The sequence below is a fragment of the Centruroides sculpturatus genome, unplaced genomic scaffold (assembly GCF_000671375.1).
Source record: "Centruroides sculpturatus isolate CEXI.00-Female unplaced genomic scaffold, Cexi_2.0 scaffold414, whole genome shotgun sequence".
NCBI lineage: Eukaryota > Metazoa > Arthropoda > Arachnida > Scorpiones > Buthidae > Centruroides > Centruroides sculpturatus.
The window spans coordinates 381,785-402,354 of NW_019384735.1; the positions used below are offsets into that span (position 1 = coordinate 381,785).

General features: G+C 30.2%; 1 protein-coding gene across 1 annotated transcript in view; it reads right to left on the reverse strand.

The window, feature by feature from the left end:
• Positions 1-13,251, reverse strand: part of LOC111628264 (collagen alpha-2(IV) chain-like) — a 128,727-nt gene extending 115,476 nt beyond the window's left edge. Inside the window, exons 1-2 of the mRNA XM_023372014.1 lie at positions 12,907-13,251; positions 12,764-12,812 (exon numbers count right to left, since the gene is read on the reverse strand). Of these exons, the coding sequence (XP_023227782.1) occupies positions 12,764-12,812; positions 12,907-12,959 (102 nt within the window). The 5' untranslated portion in view covers positions 12,960-13,251. The remainder of the gene's footprint in view (positions 1-12,763; positions 12,813-12,906) is intronic.
• Positions 13,252-20,570: the final 7,319 nt, after the last annotated feature.

Genomic DNA, 20,570 nt, shown 5'->3' on the forward strand with positions numbered 1-20,570 from the left:
AGTTTATATGGATTATTCCCAAAAAATTATACGTATTTTGAAAATGTTGAGTCAAATTAGTCTAGAATCAATTAATGTTATGGAAGAAAACCTTTCAAACAGCCATAATCCGTAAATTGCATACGTGCCGGGCTGTGATTGGCTAATGTATTTAAGGACTCGTACAACATGAATTTTATAAAACACGGAACGTATCTATCGTGTTATAGGTGGGTCTACTGTATTAGATATTATATATTTGATATATAATATACAGAGTGTATCAGAATGACGTTTTAAAAATTTGGGGGATTGTAGAGGATGAAATTTTGCACGTTTTGATATAAGGAACCCATAGCCAGAAATGTAATATAAAGTTTTGACAGTACTTTGCACTTTGCAGTCAGTATGCTGAATGAAACAGCAGAATACAGTATTTATGACAAATTTTATTGACAAAACAATAGAATACAATCAAACTTTACATTGAATTAGTGGCTGCACTACTTTAGAGTAAATGTTCAATGTGACGACCACCAACTTCGTTACATAATGTGCAACGACAAACCATGCTTTGTACGACTCTCTGTAAGATGCCATGCTCTCCTCTGATGGTAATAAATGTTGTAAAGATGTTCTCCATAAGCTCATGAACTGTTCCTACAGGTATTGCGTACATAGGGACTTTACATAACCTCAGAGGAAGAAGTCAAGAACAATAGCATGGCATCAATGGATGGAAGGGTAGCTACCAAAGTGAAGGGCGGTCAAGCACTTCCTACCACTGTAGAAACTTTATATCACATTTCCAGCTATGAGTTCCTTATATCAAAACATTGAAAATTTCATCCTCTACAATCCCCCAAATTTTTAAAACATCATTCTGATACACCCTGTATAATTGATATTAATAAAAATAACTCTTACTATTAACCTTGTAACTGGAGTGTTGTATAATACTTCAGTGAATGTTCTCGATGCCCCTTCTGGGCTCTTCCTCAGGCTTTTTATAGAAAAAGCCTGAGGTTACAAGGTTAATAGTAAGAGTTATTTTTAGTACATTCCGGTGTGAAGACGAATAAGTATTGATTTTAATATATAATAATATATATATGCAAAACCAATATTACAAATGAAGAAAAAACAAGATGAAGATAAAAACAAAAGATTAAAAAACATGTTGATAACAGTAAAAGTGGGCAATGAAACACAAAAATGTTAAAAGCATAAATTAATGATAATTATTCAAAATTTAAATGAGTAAAAACTATTTATAAAATTATTGTTCAAGTTACAATCAAACAGTTTATTAGTTAAATAGAAAACATTTTGAAATGAAATAAATTAGTTTGAAAACTTATCCAATTTCCAACTTATCAGACATAATCTAATTCATTCATACATAATTATATAAAACGACATATATAAAAGATTTTCTTCTAACATATTGTGTTTAAACAAATCATATATTTTTATATAAATGCAATAATGGTGTACAGGGTGTTAGTATCACTCACACAATAAACCAACTACATGACTGATCGTGGATAACTAAACAAGAAATATATAGTTTGTTTTCCTGATAGGACAGCACATTCCAGAGATACAGGCATGAATAGTTGTGTGATGTCACCTCTGGTAATGCAAATCGTTGTTGAAGAGTAATGTGGATAGCTATACAGACAATATATTGCATAAGAAACTACACATGACCTAATGGCCATATTATATGTGGCCATCATAACTGACCCCAAAATGTGCAAATATGTATTCTATAATGGGCTGCTAGCTATGCTGCATTACACAGTGCTCATACCTGCTGTATTGATGTACTTCAACACATGGAATTTCAGTTATAGTGTTACACATGAATAAATAACTTATTTATATGAAAGTTATTGTAATATCTATTCTTACCAGATGTAATGTCACAAAACTGTTTTTGCCTATATCTCTGGAATCTATTTGTATCTCTGTTCTTCCAATACTGAGTTTCCAGTTTGATTTCATGAACAATCATCCAGTTGATTTATTGTGCAGGTTATTCTGACTACCCTATATAGAAGCTAAATAAACAAGATTAAAAATTCTGAGAAGGGATATTAGTGATGTCAATAACAAGTATTAGATTAGTTTGAAAAATAAGTGTAAGGTAAAGGAATTTTTTTGTATACTTTGGAATTATATGGAAAAATAGGAGGACAACTCAATTGATATATAGCTCGTAACACTAACTTGTAATACAGTACTAATAATATAGACAAAAGCATAATACGGTTTCCTTTACTCCTTCTAGGATTACATGTAGATACTCATAATAGATACTGAATGGGACTTAGAATAAGGCCCTATGATTTATTTAAAAAATTTTCCTAAATAATTAGAAAAGAATTTTTGGATTTTGACATTGCATGTAATTATGAAATGAGAGTGTCAGTTTTGCAAATCAAATCCAGAGTTTATGCACAATTGTCACTTGTATTTCTTGTCTCTATAGTGAGCAGTGTAATAGGACTGAATTCACATAATAATGATAGAAACTTGGCAGACAAGAAATGACACATCTGGAGCAGCAAGTAAACATCAAATTTTATAGAAACTTTCAAAATGCTCCATGAAGCATATGGCAAAGAAATCATATGTTAACATAAGTTTACAATGGCAGTAGTAGTTTGAAGACAAGATTTGTATTCAGAACTTAGAATAAAAACATTGATATTACAGTGCATAAAATTCAGTCTTTAAGTAGGAAAAATTACATTATCTCAAAATATAAAAAATAAACTGAAACTGAGTTTTATTGAAGAAATCTACATTTATAAAATATATATATTCCAATATATTGTATTGTTAAAAATATTATTTCAACATTAGATTTTAAAAAGTGAGTCTAAAAAATTATATCGAGAATTAAAGAAAAGCCAAAGGTAAATTTTATAATACCAGTATCTTCTTTATTTTGAATTATAATATATGGAGAATCATTTATATTTAAAATGAAATAACTCTCAATATTGTGCATCACTATTTTCAATAATGATCAATTAAACTTCATATTATTTGAAATACACAAATTTTATACTATTTAATAAATAAAATATTGTCTATCTTATTGTTTTACTTGTATTTAGTGTGATATTTTATAATTTTATCATCATGTAGATATGACTTTCAATTTTCAAAATTTAATAATTATCTTAAATAGTTCACTAAATGTAAAAATTTATCAAAAATTTACTATTCCTGTAATTTATTTTTAGAACAATATATCAGTAGTATTATTTTATCTAATTGACAAATATATTAAATTATAAAGTCCCCTTATTACCTCTTTTAAATTATCTTAAAATTCTCTACTAATCTAGTATATTATACTTCTAAAAACAATAAATCTATAATCTTAATAATTTAGTTAACTATCTAATTGTTTTGTATTTTAATGTACTGTAATTTATAATAGTTCATCAATTGGAATAAAACCTCATTTATCAAATTCAAGTTAAATAAATAACTTTATTTGCATAAGAAAGACCATAAAAAAATTTTTCAATTCTGCTAGTAAACAAATATATCAACATACACCCCAATAACTCAAACAGACACTTTAATATTCAGTAAATTTTTCAATTTCATAAAAATGAAAATTCTATCTAATATTTTGGATAAGTTAAAATACATATGAAATAAAATTGTTATAAATTAGTTATTTCTGTATGACTTATACTATTTATAACCAATCATTCACTATTTGAAGAATTACTTTTATCATGTTACTCCTATCTATAATAATATATTCAGTCTAAGCTTTTTCATAAGATATACCCTAACTATAAGGTACATTGCACCTATAGTATATGCCTTAGGCAGATTTGTCACAATTCAACTCTTTTTTTGCTCATCATAATTTCTGATATTAAAAAAAAAATTTTTTTTGGAAATATACATAATTGTATATCTAAACAATTTAAAGTTATTTCCCATTTTATTAAACAAAGAAATAACTATAAAAAATTTTTAGAAATAAATAAATAAAGTTAAGTTTTATTTACAACTATATAACTGTATTTGTGAATAATTATTAGACTATTATTAGCATAAAAGATAAACTGCAAAAATATTTTTGCAGTTTATCTTTTATGAACAGAAAAATATTCTGTAAACAAACTAATTCAATACATTTTTAACCCCTTAAACATTTTATATGAGTATTGAAAATTTTATGAATACAAAACTGTATATTTTAGGATAAACTTCCTAACAGATGTAAGGACACCCCTACATAATAGCTAAACACTACATAAAATCTATATTTAGTTTCAAGATAAAAATTTCAGCTCTTGTTAAAATATGCAAATAATTTATTATTGGGTAACAATTATAAAATATGCTTATATATAGTTATAAATAGTAAAATAGATAACAATTTTTACTTAGTATTATCTACTAAGTGAAATACACTCCAGATGAAACATTAGTCTGATTCCAAGGTCATTTCTTTGGTAATTTTATATTCAATAACAGTATCCACAAAATTTTATTCATTTCCCATAAAAAGTAATAGATTGCATCAATAAATACATAACTAAAGATTTACATTTTTTTAATTCATAGATACAATTGTGAGTGATATCATATATTAAACTACTTAACTTTCTATTTGGCACCATTCTTATATCAATAAAGAAATCTAGATATAAATTATAATGATACTGTATCCAGTTATGTTAAAGCCCACATTATTTTCTTTAGAGAAAAATGGCAAGAATGATTATATTATACAATGAAAGTGGCAATGAGTTAATTTAAAAATATTCTTGTAAATGAAAAGTAATCTGTTTTATCAGTCATTAAATAATCTATTACATTTGTAACCTTGACACACATTTGGTAATTGCATTCTTTTCTATTATACTATATATTTTTTATTTACTTTATTAATATGATTTTTTTAAAAATAACATGAACTATAGAGAAAAATAACATGTAACTTTTTCTGTAACACCTAATCAATTTTATTATAACTATTAAAGTACTTGTGATAATCATTTGATGTGGGTGGAAGTCATCCCACACAACACAAAATCAGATGTTATGTAGAAAATTACATATTTATGGTAAGCGGAAGTACCTCGGCCTTCTTACCAAATTTGCCCACATTCTGGTCAGACTACTCCACCCAATTATCAATATGCAAATGAATTATTATTATTGAAGCACATGGCGTATATTCTTTACACGTACATTAAAGTAATATCATTAATAATTTTCTCTAGAATGCATTAAACTCATTGAGTGACATTGACCAATTTTGAAGTGGGCAATGAACTAGTTCATGCAAATTAATCATTATCAAGTAGAATTTCTTGTTAGTCAAGATGTTAAATTAGTATTCAGATAACATACTATGCTTTTACTTTCGTTGGAGCATCTAAATATTTAAAATATTTAGGAATAATAAAGAATTTCATTGTAAGAACAGATAAAATAACTGCATTCGCCTACGTATAAAAATTTATCTAGTTATTTCAGATTAAGATGAAGATTTAAAACAAACAGATTTATCTTCAAACGAAGAGATTTAGGGGAAAAAAACTTAAAAAAATAGATAGATAAAAAGAGGAAAAGTTGTTTTAAAATTATGGCATTTTAACCGTTTTTATCTCTAAGTGTCTTAATATCGACAACTAAAAAGTTTATACTTCGTGTTTGTAGGCATATCTGTTAAAACATTCACTGGATGATAAATATCCATTGGATCACATTACTTGACAGCAACTGATAGAACAGCAATTTTCAATCCGAAGTTCAACGGAAAGATTTATTACGAAGTAAGTAGGCGCGCAACTAATAGGGTGGTGAATTCTGTCATCTTTATAAATAAAACTTTTCCTGAAACTTCGTCAAAAATCATAACTATTGTTTATATATGCGCCCACGTTCAAAATAGCGTTTCATAAATATTATAAGTTGCAATTACAAGAATTTATAAAATAATTAATTGTATAGCCTATATGTATATATATTTTTTTAAATCTCAAAACATAAGGGTACAACAGCTGGTACATGTAAAGAAATTGCCTTACTCTAAAGTCCATAAAGTCCTTTTGGCTTTTGACCTACATTACATTCTTAAGAAAACATAGATTCAAAGTTCTACTTCTACAGCAACTTCCGGAAGAAATTTTAGAACTGACAAGTAGTGATAGAGCCAAATATTACATAGTTAACTTATTCACATCTTTTACAACACTCGAAATGAGCTCAATGACTTTCGAGACCTATTATAAAATTAATTATAACTATTCATTAATTAATCTAATAAGATTAAAATTTTCAATGATTCTACTTCAATCTGCGGAGGTCTAGGACAGAGCTTCTAATATTACATTTACCCAAAATTGCCGAACCTATTAGCGTCTTGGAACCAAGCCCAAAGGAAACGTCATTCTATGTTAATAAAAGGAACTCAGACACGAATAAATACTTATACCCCAAGGAATAACATATTGTCTTTATCACATTTCCAAGAAAAATAAATATTACTCTAGTCTGTATATACTGTATTCATAAACAGATATATATGGGAGACTTAGGAAGTGATGAAAGTTAGCCGGAGAGAGAGGGTTAGTAACATAACTACCTGTATCACGTGACATGTCAACGACCTATGACGTCGAAAAGTCAGAATCACATTAATTTAAAAAAGGGTGAACTAGAATTTCTATAATTTTTACATTAAATGTTGGCTAAATGCGATTTTAAATGTGGTTTTCGAGGCAAAGATACAGAATATGCGATCAAAATATTTTTTCGAGCAACTGTTGCAATAACTTTCAAGGAACATTATAAAAGATAGTTCGTTTTGATATCTAAACACGTTTTTAAGAGAAAAATAGATATAAATTTTATGTTACAGAGAACTTTTCCATGAGAAACCAGTTCTAAAACTATAATTCTTGTTGGAGCGGAACGATAAGGGAGAGCAAAAAACTTGTAGTGGGTGCTAAATCAACACTTCGAAGACGTCGGGATGTTAATCCCATAAATTTAATATTAATATTCCTATAGTATCCGTTTTGTACCTTCCAATAATTTATTAGGATCATCCAATTTATTTTCAAGTTTTTTTTTCTTCAGAATTCGAGCTTAATTCGAATTTAAATGAAGCATATTTAAAGTTTAGTTTTTAAAACACTGACATAACTTCAAGGTTATAAGATGATGTACAAAAATCGTTTTAATAACTACAAGGTCCATTCATTTAATGATTGTAAACAAACTGGAATCATCGAAAGTGTCGTGTAACATATCCGACCCTGGATCCAATCTGACAAGTTTACAGTCCTTGATCTGTAGCCAATGTTGTGTTTCACATTCTATTCGATTAGAATGATCTAGCTACTATAATAAGACTATAAAGTTATTCTAAAATTGGAATCGAGTATAAATTCCAGTTAATAACAGGTTAAAAATACCGTTTTAGATTGTTATGAGATATGATAAGTTAATGTTGCTGCTGAAAAATAATTTAATTAAAGAATAAAATCTAATTAAGCGTATCTGATATTTAAAGATTTAATGTCAAGTACTGTAATATTCTCCAAACTTGAAAACTTCAAGAACTTTATTTTTTCTTAAGATTGTATCTATTAATAAGATCTGGTTTTCTTTACCAATAATTTAATAGCAGTTTCCGACATGTAAAATATATAAATCAAAGAAAAAAGTGATAAGAAGCCTTCAAATTGTTGTTTATTTTTGTTCTCGAACTTGTAGTTGATGGCTCGACCTTGTAGACTTAAAGCATCATCCCCTTTCCGTTAATGACAGTCAGTCTCTATTCTTTCACTTATCTCTTCCACACTCATATTACATCGTTCATCATAAAATTCACATGAATGAAAGGTGACAATGTTTAATTTATCTATACAATGTTGTCATAAAAAATGAATATAGGAAATTTAAATGTATAAAATACTGTGTAATTAGCTATTAAACTACACTAAATGCCAAAGAAAAATCATTTTGAGAGGTTTAATTTTAGTATACACATAATTCACTAGGTGGCAGTAAAGGCCATACGGTATATGGAATGCTTACGCAACAAAAGCAAAACTTAGACATCATGCTCCGTCTTATATTCATGAAATATATTGCTAAAGTGTAAGAAAAAAACATGAATAACTACTGTACTTGCAAATATACGCAAAAGTTATGCAATGACTATATGGCGTTCAAATTTTCCATCTTTCTATAAAAGTTCTATAAGACCTCTAACAGTTTACAGTACTTATCCTTTCCAATTGTATCACTGCTTAAAAGTAAAAAAACGTGGATTTTTTGTTTCAAATCGACTTTTATTTGTATAGAGAACATGAGCTAGAATTAAACTATCAAAACATTCATAAAATGCGAAGGTATGAAACATTTGCGAGTTAATGACGTACAGAAACTAGGCCAAGAATGATGATACAAAAATATATAACAGAGAAACGCTTGTTTTGTGGAGGTGTATCGTCTCTTTACAAATTGAAATCAGGTACAGTTTGTGCAGTTGCACTAAATACGTTACAGTGAATCATGGTAATGACACCTATGCAGTCTGGATTCTAGCAACAACATAGAAGCGTGTTTACCCAGATGGCTTCTTTGGGAATACTTCATCCGAAATTTACTTTCTAAATTTGAGTTTTCTAGCAAACTTATTTGGGTGGTGTTTCTACGAAATTTTCTGATATTTAAGTAGTTACAACTTTTATTTTTTGGCATTGCTATCCATTCTCATATAACTTTTTTTTTAATGAATATTTATTGACTTTTATAGTTACGGACATATGACACTTTTATCCTCTGATAATGTAGAAATTGAGGAAGCTAAATTAGAAGGAATTTAATCCCTTAGAAATATTTAGTCACTTGTATTGTGTTTGGATTGTTGCCTGAGAGAATTTTACTGACGAACGAGTTCGGCCGGATCTGTGGCACATCTCTTACTATCTGATACATTGGCGCTACTAAAAAATATGAGAACGTCAACATCAATTTATTCTTTTAAGCCATGTCAATGACTTGATGTAAAAACTTACACCTGAGCGGCGTATTTAAACAAACAACATCAATTAAAAATCGTCGTGAGATAATCTATAGTGTGACTCGAATTTAAACTCAACAATTCATAAAATGCAAATTATCGATTTGTGAGTTGAGATATAACGTCTTTTCTCCCTTCGTAGCCGTTCTTATTTGGTGTGTAATCTATTAGCAATAGTATAAGATGAGTATATTTAATACTTTTTATGAAAAAGCATTGTCCTTCTTTCTCATCTGAGTGATCCCAGACAAGTTTTTTACTTCATCATTTCGCATTCTCACCTTTCCAAAGCTTAAACTACTTTTTATGCCATTAAAAAGCAATTCGCAATTATCGTTGTAGTACTTGCATCTTTAATATATTTAGAGTTTTAATTAAGGTTATTTACAAAGTTTCGAATTTCTCGGTTCATTGAACTTTTTGTCACCTTCTTTTTTTTATGAAAATCTGAAATTCAATTGTTGTTATCAAAATTTTGCTTTTAAAACGCGATAAATGTCTTTATGATCTTGATCGTAGTCACGGATTTATCTCCGCTTTAGCAATAAACGAGAAAGTAGAATACCAAGTGGGGCAGAACAATAGCCTGTTTACAAGTTCTAGGATAGAATCAGAAACGGTTGCTACAGAATACGCTCTACTGTTGCAGCCCCAAATCTATTTGCACCTTCTGTCAAAGATGTTTTTGACCTTTCGATAACAGACCTTTTTGAAAAATTCCGGACAAACTTGATCACGTGGTCGGTTGGGTTCAGATTTTCCACGAGGGCAAAACAGACTGCTTAGCCTCTTCGATTAATTATGTTTTATTATTACGAAAACGTTCAATAAGAAAATCATCTTGCAATTTCCGGGTGAAATAAAGTTAACAATGAAAAAATCGAAATAAAAAAAGTAAATAAAATAACAAATGTTATACCCCGAAGGTCCAAAAACAATGTACTGTTCTAATGGAAAGGTTGAGTGACCTGGCTATTCTGAAATCACGTTCTTGGTCGGTCAGCGACTCAAACTGACAATCTGGCAGGTTAATGCAATGTCGCAATATTTTACTACGTCCTTCATCGTCCCGTTGGCGGGTGGGCGATCGAACCGATCGAATGATCAACGCTGCAGCCCTATCAAATTGAAGTCATTAAAGCTTTGCTCTAATGGTGCATAAAAGTAGGCGGAAAACCATAAGTTTTGAATCGATTTACTTTCACCCACGCATATTTATTTAAAGAACAGGTAGCGGAAGAGAAATCCTTGTAAATCAGATAAAATTGCCACTCCTATGAGACATTTTAAAACATATTCTATCTGAAAGTTGATTATATCATCTTACTTTGCATAGGAGAACGGATAAACATTTTGTCTATTATGTAATATTGATCGTAAAGATGTTTAGAAAACCATCTAAAGAGAGGAGTTTAAAAGCTGCAATTATCGTGAAGAATAGAAAGTTTTTGAAGCGAACAGACAAACTGCCCGAAGCTATCCCTTATGTATCCCTCCGCAGATACCCTCTCCGGCATAGTAACTGTCAGGGGGGGATATTTCTGTGACAATCTAGACTGGAAGGTGAAAGGTCATTTAGTATCTGCGTTTGCAATCAAAACTTTCTATCACCTGTCATGTTGACAGCTACTTCAATTGAATGATTAAAATGGTTACACGATTAAATACAAATTCCATCATTATCTCAATAGTGAACAGCAAGTGTCACGAGTTTGAACATATGAATTTAATTATTAAATTTATTAAAAAATTTAAATAGAAAGCACTATCCGCTAGTAAATATGTCATTCTTCCTAAAATCAGAGATTTCTCCGGATTTTAAAGTAATTCAATTTATAAAAAACAGTATAAAAATACAATTTATAAATCTCTTCCCTAATAAAAACAAATGGAAGTAGAACGACGCCAATGTGCCGCCATCTATCGATATAAACAATAACAATAGCTTTGAGTGTTTCCGCAGTTCGATTACGTATATTCAACTACGTTAGTTCTTATTACAAACTCGACTGGTCAGGTAAGTAGCAAGTAGGACGGAGTGCACAATACCATAAAAGGAAGTTTTAACAACCAGGAGAATCCAGCTTTTCGTTTCATAAGCTATACGAACAATGAAAAGAGGTTAAAGTGCAAGGGTAGACTTCACACAACTCCGTTGGTTGGCTAGGTTTCGCTAGAACATTTTTTTATACCGAGGAGGGAGAAGAAAGGGGGCAGAGAACACACTGGGAGGTCCTCACACAAGTGATCTGATGAAGTTATTGAGTAAGTAATCGGCAGCTTTGTGTCGGTGTCTAGAAAGGAAGAAAGAAAGATGTAAAGTATAGAGCACGCTCATATTAGCGACTCCTCACTACGTTAACGTACGGGAACACATCTCTTGTTTGCACACACAAATCTAATCTCATTTAACAGAAACAGTGTAATAATTCCATAATATAAATAACGTTGCTACTGTCCTAAACCTATACAATAGAAAAAATAAGAAAAGAACGTAATAACTTGTAGGACTTATTAAATCTAATTTTCAGGTATATTAATAATCATTATATATAAATACAGTTTGAGCACAATTATTCTTCCTGTCTAAGAATATTAAAATAATTCTCATTTGAATAAAAACAAATTCTAAATACAGTTTTTAACTGTAGGTGTGTTAGATCGATTCCCAAATTTACATTACATAAACCTGTGCTAGACAAAACTAAATAGCGATGGAGTATTTGTGTAGATGCGCACCTTACACGAGCAACGGGAGTTATGGATAAATATGATAACATACGAATAGTGTTACATATCTGGTAATTGAATCCCTCTTCCGAATCGTTGCCGCTTAACCGGAATTAACTTTCCGAAACTTCGAATAGAGGTTACAGATCGTTGTAATGAGATTTCGTAAACACGAGGCCAATGAACTTGGTAAAACGGATCATATAGACGATTTATATGACGTCAGAATCTTAACTCTACAATTCAATAAAAATGCCAAAAATTCGCACGACGTCACCTTGGGGATAACGCGTGCAGCATTTGGTCCCATCCCAACCCGACTGACGCCCCCAAGGGTCAAGAGGTCAATCGGAGAGGCGCCCAGTGGACAAAACGGAATGCTAACGGAAAAATCAGGTAGCAATTGTTTTTTTTTTTTCTACCCAAACTAAATCAAGTGTAACCCATTATCTTTTAACTTTTATTACCCATAATTATAATCTCGTATAGAAGCTTAATTAATAACCCTAGAGGTGTTAAACGATTAAAGATCGATTTTATGTGCCAATTAACGAAGTGGAAATCGAAATTTCTCTCATCTCGGGTAAGGATCGGGAGTTAAGGAACGGATCAAGATTTCATGCTGGCGGAGAAGAAAATGAGTCGAAATGATCGATAGCATTCTGCTCTTAAAGTAACGAGTCTCGTTAATGCAAAGTATTCCGGAATCCTTGAACGAAGAGAGTCTCGCTTAAATCTGCGTGGATGATCGACGTGATCAATCGATCAGCTCTCAGCGTCCCACCTACCCTTACAAAACTACTCTCATCGCTTTCTTTTCTCCGTTGAAACTTACGAAAATGTTCACGAAACTTATAGAAACATTTTTTCTACAATCGTTTAAACACCATTTAACGCGTTCACACGTCAACACGTATACCGTGTTAGAGGCTAAACTAGCAGACGACTCGAGCACAAACTTACCGCGTTTACAGTCGCTGGTATGAGTAGGAACACGTATATTGTTAAAAACCTGTAAAGTAAAAAATATTTAAACAAAAATAAATAAAACATACTTTTTTTTCTGGAATTAATCTTTAAAGAAAAATTTTCTAAAAACGTCTTACCATATAGAAATAAATAGTCGATTTTGCGGGTGACCCTCCGTGCACTCCGGCATATTGGCCGCGTGCTTTTCTCTACCCTTATCCTTCACCTTTCATATATGTAGTACTTTTAATTTACTTTCAGTCCGCACTGTTCCAGTTAGAACGTGCTTGTCCCACTCACCGACTTGGTACCCGTCTTACGATCGCAAAACTTCTCTACCCGAAGCGCGCGGATTGACTTCTCTCCTCGTGAATGGGCGGAGTTGGTCACGTGACCCGAAATGAACTTGCCAGCTTGATTCGACTTTTACCTTTTCTTTAAATCGTTCAGGACGTATTTTTTGTTATTAAAAGGGAACGGTCCACCCGTACGTCTTCTTAACAATCCGGCGAGTGTATAATCACCACGGAGGGGTCGACATCACCGAAACGACCGAGTCTGGTGAAGTTAAAAATTCGTTATTCGTCGACATTTACGAGTTATTTAACGATTTCACGTTTACGTATCGGAAAATATACGGTTCGAACTTGAACAAATTGGTCTACGTGCTAGAAATTCGAGTGTGTTCGAGGAACTATATAGTTAAGCGGAAGGTTTGGACTATTGTGAATCGATGGTTAGAGCCGCAATGTGCGCCTAGTGCCCGGGCTGCTCAACATGCCTGTTAGTGTGCCTCAACTTCTGAGAGATGCTACAACCTGCGAATAGGAGCATGTAGGTGACACGAAACAAAAATATAACTGCTTAAAGCGGCATCCGTTCCTTCTCCGATTTTAAGATGACAGAAACTGTAAAATTTCATAAACTCGTAGCGGTGTCTGTGTTGATATTTGTTTATGTATCTGAAATAGAAGCAGCGGTAAGTTTTATAATGTTTTTATATATTCAAATGAACTTTTTGTAACTTTTTTCTTAATCGAAGAAAGTGTTTCATTTATTTTTATTGCTCGTGCTTACTCGCGTAGCCTTGCTACAGGGAAGCGAACTCTCTTGACTAGGCGCAACTAGTCGATCTTTTCGTGTTAAAAGGAGAAAGTGAACTTTTCAGGGTCGAGTGGATGTTGAAGTTTTTTTTTCTTCTCTTCGCGTTTCTTTTTTAGAATTTTAACACCTTTTTAGAGATTTTATTATTAGCGATTTAGGCTTTTTTAAATATTATATTATTATAAAACAAGTGTAATATATAATTTACGTATTAGGTCATATAACAATAGCTCTAGAAATTCAATTTTGACACCAATACTTTTTATGGTTTTAATAATTTAAATCCACACTTTCTGGTACTATTTGTGCTTGTGTGATGCAGACATTAAATATATTTTATTTTTCACGTTACGTATTATTCAAATTTTAAAAGGGAAGCAGTAAAACTTCGACTTATATCACTTTGAAAGGTATGAAAATTTCGGCAAGGTATCTTTTGAATCACCAGCCCGGTCAAAATTAGAACAAGTTAAAATACTGCCAGGAAGTAATTTCTTCAGTAAAGTGATTTTTTTCGTTCGGTATTTCTCACTTGTTTCTTTTCAACATTTTAAATATAAATTTATATCTGTAAATCTAAATGTATAACAACACCGGTTTACTGTTATAACTAGTGACAAATTATCCTACCTTTGCTTCACATTCCCAAGTTAAAGAAGCCAAAACGAAATTAATTCTATATTAAATCATTTAATAGCGGTGTATAACATTATGTGATAAGACAGGTTATAGTTTTACAGTGAAAATTTTTTACATAGATACATAAGACGTAACCAGAGATGTTAAGCTTTCTACAACGATAACACTATTAATTATAAAGTTATATATAACTATAATAACAAAATACTAGTTATAAACACCAGTATACACTAGCAAAAACTATTTTTGAAAAGAAAATACACTCGAAATCCCACCGACTCTACGTTAAAATCCAAGAGTTTTTATTTATACAAACATATATCAGAAACACAACATGTGTTGTGCTGGGCCTTTATTTACTACGGAATCCCCAGTATAGATTCCAACACAATATATATATCTATAAGGTGTGGAAATCTTCGTATTTAATATTTACTAGGGAGATTTGAACGTGAAGACGGACAATCTACATTGTACTTTCGCCGTCTACAAGGGCGATCCTTCATCAATATGAACACAAGAGATAGAAGCGTAGGAAATAAATCGTTAAATAGAAGCTAGCAGGCAATTTTACGGCTCAGAGGATTTTCATAGATCAATATGGTGAGAAGAAAGACCACAATCTTTAATACTTTATGATCCAGGCAGGCAACGCCCTGTAATTGTAATTACATCTGCAAAGGAATTGTTTGGCTCCTTACGAGTTACAAGTCGATGAAGATGATGATGATTTTTTCCCTTTCCCCCCCCCTGTGAGGGAAGTTTTTATGATGACAAAAATCACACAATGCATCAATTTACTCAGCAGTGATATATTGGATAATCGAAAATACTATAATTATCTTTTATCCATTACGAATTTTTCAAACGGAAATTGAATCTTTTAATCTTGTAAATCCTCCATTTTCTTCACTCGTTTATTGTTATTTATTTTTTAAAAATATTTTTAAAAGTTAAACGTTAAAAAATACGGTAATCCCCGCTTTTAGAGCTTAATTAGTCATAATAAAACAGGACAGAATGGATAAAACCAATGAACGCTGATACTTTGTCGCGGGTTCCAGCCTTATCAAAGGCCTGGCCACGTGGAGTTTTCCTCATTTTCACGTGTTTGATGCCAAACTAGGTGCTAGTTTTTTGTATATCACGGGTTCGCACCTCACCAACGGATTGACCACGTGCAGTTTTCCTCATTTTCACGTGTCTGATGCGAAAATAGGGGCAAGTTTCCTCAGTCCAATCTTAAGGTCGTTAAGCGAGCCGTCGTAAATCGAATTCTAATTTTCTATACGTTTAACGTCGTAAATTGAAGTTCTTTATGTACTTAGAATAAGAATTACATAACGTCACATCGAAATGTTCAATAAAACATAACAGGAAATTTATAACGAGCGGTCGAAAAGCGAGGTAGTGTGTTTATCGACACTACCTCGCTTTACGACCGCTCGTTTATACCGTATATTTTGTGTATATACTATCAGAAAATGCCGGCCCGATAAGGAAAAATATTTAAATATAATTTTTTTGAAATTAAATTAATGAAATTTTTATAAATTAAAGTTTATTTATTGCATAATTTGACATAAACATGCAAAGAGAAATATGTTAATTATTAAAATTAAGATATTGAAAATGCCCTTAGACATTACAACTTCATTAAGAAATTTATCAATTAAAGATTTAATGAAATTTTAATAAACAGAATGAACAATAACAAAATAAAATTGATTACAATAGATCTCCGCTTTACGGCCTCTCGTTTTACATTCCCTCGATCTTACGACCGTTCGTTTTATAGCCCCTCGCTTTAACGACGCGAATAATTTTCTATTACAACTGTACAAAATTGTATATTTACTCGCAATATTATTCGTTTGGATCATTTTGGTTTAATATTATATAAATGAAAGTCTTTTTTCAAGAATAGAATCTTACTTTATTACACTGAATCTATAGAAAAGTATGGTTCGCTTTACGACGGTTAGGTTAACGACGCTTTTAAAACTCAATTAAGTAGTAAAAGAAATGTCTATTGTATATTATTTAAGTGTATTTCTATATTTAAAGAATTTCTATCGTATTTTAAAACTAAAANAATTTAGTTAATTATCTAATTGTTTTGTATTTTAATGTACTGTAATTTATAATAGTTCATCAATTGGAATAAAACCTCATTTATCAAATTCAAGTTAAATAAATAACTTTATTTGCATAAGAAAGACCATAAAAAAATTTTTCAATTCTGCTAGTAAACAAATATATCAACATACACCCCAATAACTCAAACAGACACTTTAATATTCAGTAAATTTTTCAATTTCATAAAAATGAAAATTCTATCTAATATTTTGGATAAGTTAAAATACATATGAAATAAAATTGTTATAAATTAGTTATTTCTGTATGACTTATACTATTTATAACCAATCATTCACTATTTGAAGAATTACTTTTATCATGTTACTCCTATCTATAATAATATATTCAGTCTAAGCTTTTTCATAAGATATACCCTAACTATAAGGTACATTGCACCTATAGTATATGCCTTAGGCAGATTTGTCACAATTCAACTCTTTTTTTGCTCATCATAATTTCTGATATTAAAAAAAAAATTTTTTTTGGAAATATACATAATTGTATATCTAAACAATTTAAAGTTATTTCCCATTTTATTAAACAAAGAAATAACTATAAAAAATTTTTAGAAATAAATAAATAAAGTTAAGTTTTATTTACAACTATATAACTGTATTTGTGAATAATTATTAGACTATTATTAGCATAAAAGATAAACTGCAAAAATATTTTTGCAGTTTATCTTTTATGAACAGAAAAATATTCTGTAAACAAACTAATTCAATACATTTTTAACCCCTTAAACATTTTATATGAGTATTGAAAATTTTATGAATACAAAACTGTATATTTTAGGATAAACTTCCTAACAGATGTAAGGACACCCCTACATAATAGCTAAACACTACATAAAATCTATATTTAGTTTCAAGATAAAAATTTCAGCTCTTGTTAAAATATGCAAATAATTTATTATTGGGTAACAATTATAAAATATGCTTATATATAGTTATAAATAGTAAAATAGATAACAATTTTTACTTAGTATTATCTACTAAGTGAAATACACTCCAGATGAAACATTAGTCTGATTCCAAGGTCATTTCTTTGGTAATTTTATATTCAATAACAGTATCCACAAAATTTTATTCATTTCCCATAAAAAGTAATAGATTGCATCAATAAATACATAACTAAAGATTTACATTTTTTTAATTCATAGATACAATTGTGAGTGATATCATATATTAAACTACTTAACTTTCTATTTGGCACCATTCTTATATCAATAAAGAAATCTAGATATAAATTATAATGATACTGTATCCAGTTATGTTAAAGCCCACATTATTTTCTTTAGAGAAAAATGGCAAGAATGATTATATTATACAATGAAAGTGGCAATGAGTTAATTTAAAAATATTCTTGTAAATGAAAAGTAATCTGTTTTATCAGTCATTAAATAATCTATTACATTTGTAACCTTGACACACATTTGGTAATTGCATTCTTTTCTATTATACTATATATTTTTTATTTACTTTATTAATATGATTTTTTTAAAAATAACATGAACTATAGAGAAAAATAACATGTAACTTTTTCTGTAACACCTAATCAATTTTATTATAACTATTAAAGTACTTGTGATAATCATTTGATGTGGGTGGAAGTCATCCCACACAACACAAAATCAGATGTTATGTAGAAAATTACATATTTATGGTAAGCGGAAGTACCTCGGCCTTCTTACCAAATTTGCCCACATTCTGGTCAGACTACTCCACCCAATTATCAATATGCAAATGAATTATTATTATTGAAGCACATGGCGTATATTCTTTACACGTACATTAAAGTAATATCATTAATAATTTTCTCTAGAATGCATTAAACTCATTGAGTGACATTGACCAATTTTGAAGTGGGCAATGAACTAGTTCATGCAAATTAATCATTATCAAGTAGAATTTCTTGTTAGTCAAGATGTTAAATTAGTATTCAGATAACATACTATGCTTTTACTTTCGTTGGAGCATCTAAATATTTAAAATATTTAGGAATAATAAAGAATTTCATTGTAAGAACAGATAAAATAACTGCATTCGCCTACGTATAAAAATTTATCTAGTTATTTCAGATTAAGATGAAGATTTAAAACAAACAGATTTATCTTCAAACGAAGAGATTTAGGGGAAAAAAACTTAAAAAAATAGATAGATAAAAAGAGGAAAAGTTGTTTTAAAATTATGGCATTTTAACCGTTTTTATCTCTAAGTGTCTTAATATCGACAACTAAAAAGTTTATACTTCGTGTTTGTAGGCATATCTGTTAAAACATTCACTGGATGATAAATATCCATTGGATCACATTACTTGACAGCAACTGATAGAACAGCAATTTTCAATCCGAAGTTCAACGGAAAGATTTATTACGAAGTAAGTAGGCGCGCAACTAATAGGGTGGTGAATTCTGTCATCTTTATAAATAAAACTTTTCCTGAAACTTCGTCAAAAATCATAACTATTGTTTATATATGCGCCCACGTTCAAAATAGCGTTTCATAAATATTATAAGTTGCAATTACAAGAATTTATAAAATAATTAATTGTATAGCCTATATGTATATATATTTTTTTAAATCTCAAAACATAAGGGTACAACAGCTGGTACATGTAAAGAAATTGCCTTACTCTAAAGTCCATAAAGTCCTTTTGGCTTTTGACCTACATTACATTCTTAAGAAAACATAGATTCAAAGTTCGACTTCTACAGCAACTTCCGGAAGAAATTTTAGAATTGACAAGTAGTGATAGAGCCAAATATTACATAGTTAACTTATTCACATATTTTACAACACGCGTAATGAGCTCAATGACTTTCGAGACCTATTATAAAATTAATTATAACTATTCATTAATTAATCTAATAAGATTAAAATTTTCAATGATTCTACTTCAATCTGCGGAGGTCTAGGACAGAGCTTCTAATATTACATTTACCCAAAATTGCCGAACCTATTAGCGTCTTGGAACCAAGCCCAAAGGAAACGTCATTCTATGTTAATAAAAGGAACTCAGACACGAATAAATACTTATACCCCAAGGAATAACATATTGTCTTTATCACATTTCCAAGAAAAATAAATATTACTCTAGTCTGTATATACTGTATTCATAAACAGATATATATGGGAGACTTAGGAAGTGATGAAAGTTAGCCGGAGAGAGAGGGTTAGTAACATAACTACCTGTATCACGTGACATGTCAACGACCTATGACGTCGAAAAGTCAGAATCACATTAATTTAAAAAAGGGTGAACTAGAATTTCTATAATTTTTACATTAAATGTTGGCTAAATGCGATTTTAAATGTGGTTTTCGAGGCAAAGATACAGAATATGCGATCAAAATATTTTTTCGAGCAACTGTTGCAATAACTTTCAAGGAACATTATAAAAGATAGTTCGTTTTGATATCTAAACACGTTTTTAAGAGAAAAATAGATATAAATTTTATGTTACAGAGAAGTTTTCCATGAGAAACCAGTTCTAAAACTATAATTCTTGTTGGAGCGGAACGATAAGGGAGAGCAAAAAACTTGTAGTGGGTGCTAAATCAACACTTCGAAGACGTCAGGATGTTAATCCCATAAATTTAATATTAATATTCCTATAGTATCCGTTTTGTACCTTCCAATAATTTATTAGGATCATCCAATTTATTTTCAAGTTTTTTTTTCTTCAGAATTCGAGCTTAATTCGAATTTAAATGAAGCATATTTAAAGTTTAGTTTTTAAAACACTGACATAACTTCAAGGTTATAAGATGATGTACAAAAATCGTTTTAATAACTACAAGGTCCATTCATTTAATGATTGTAAACAAACTGGAATCATCGAAAGTGTCGTGTAACATATCCGACCCTGGATCCAATCTGACAAGTTTACAGTCCTTGATCTGTAGCCAATGTTGTGT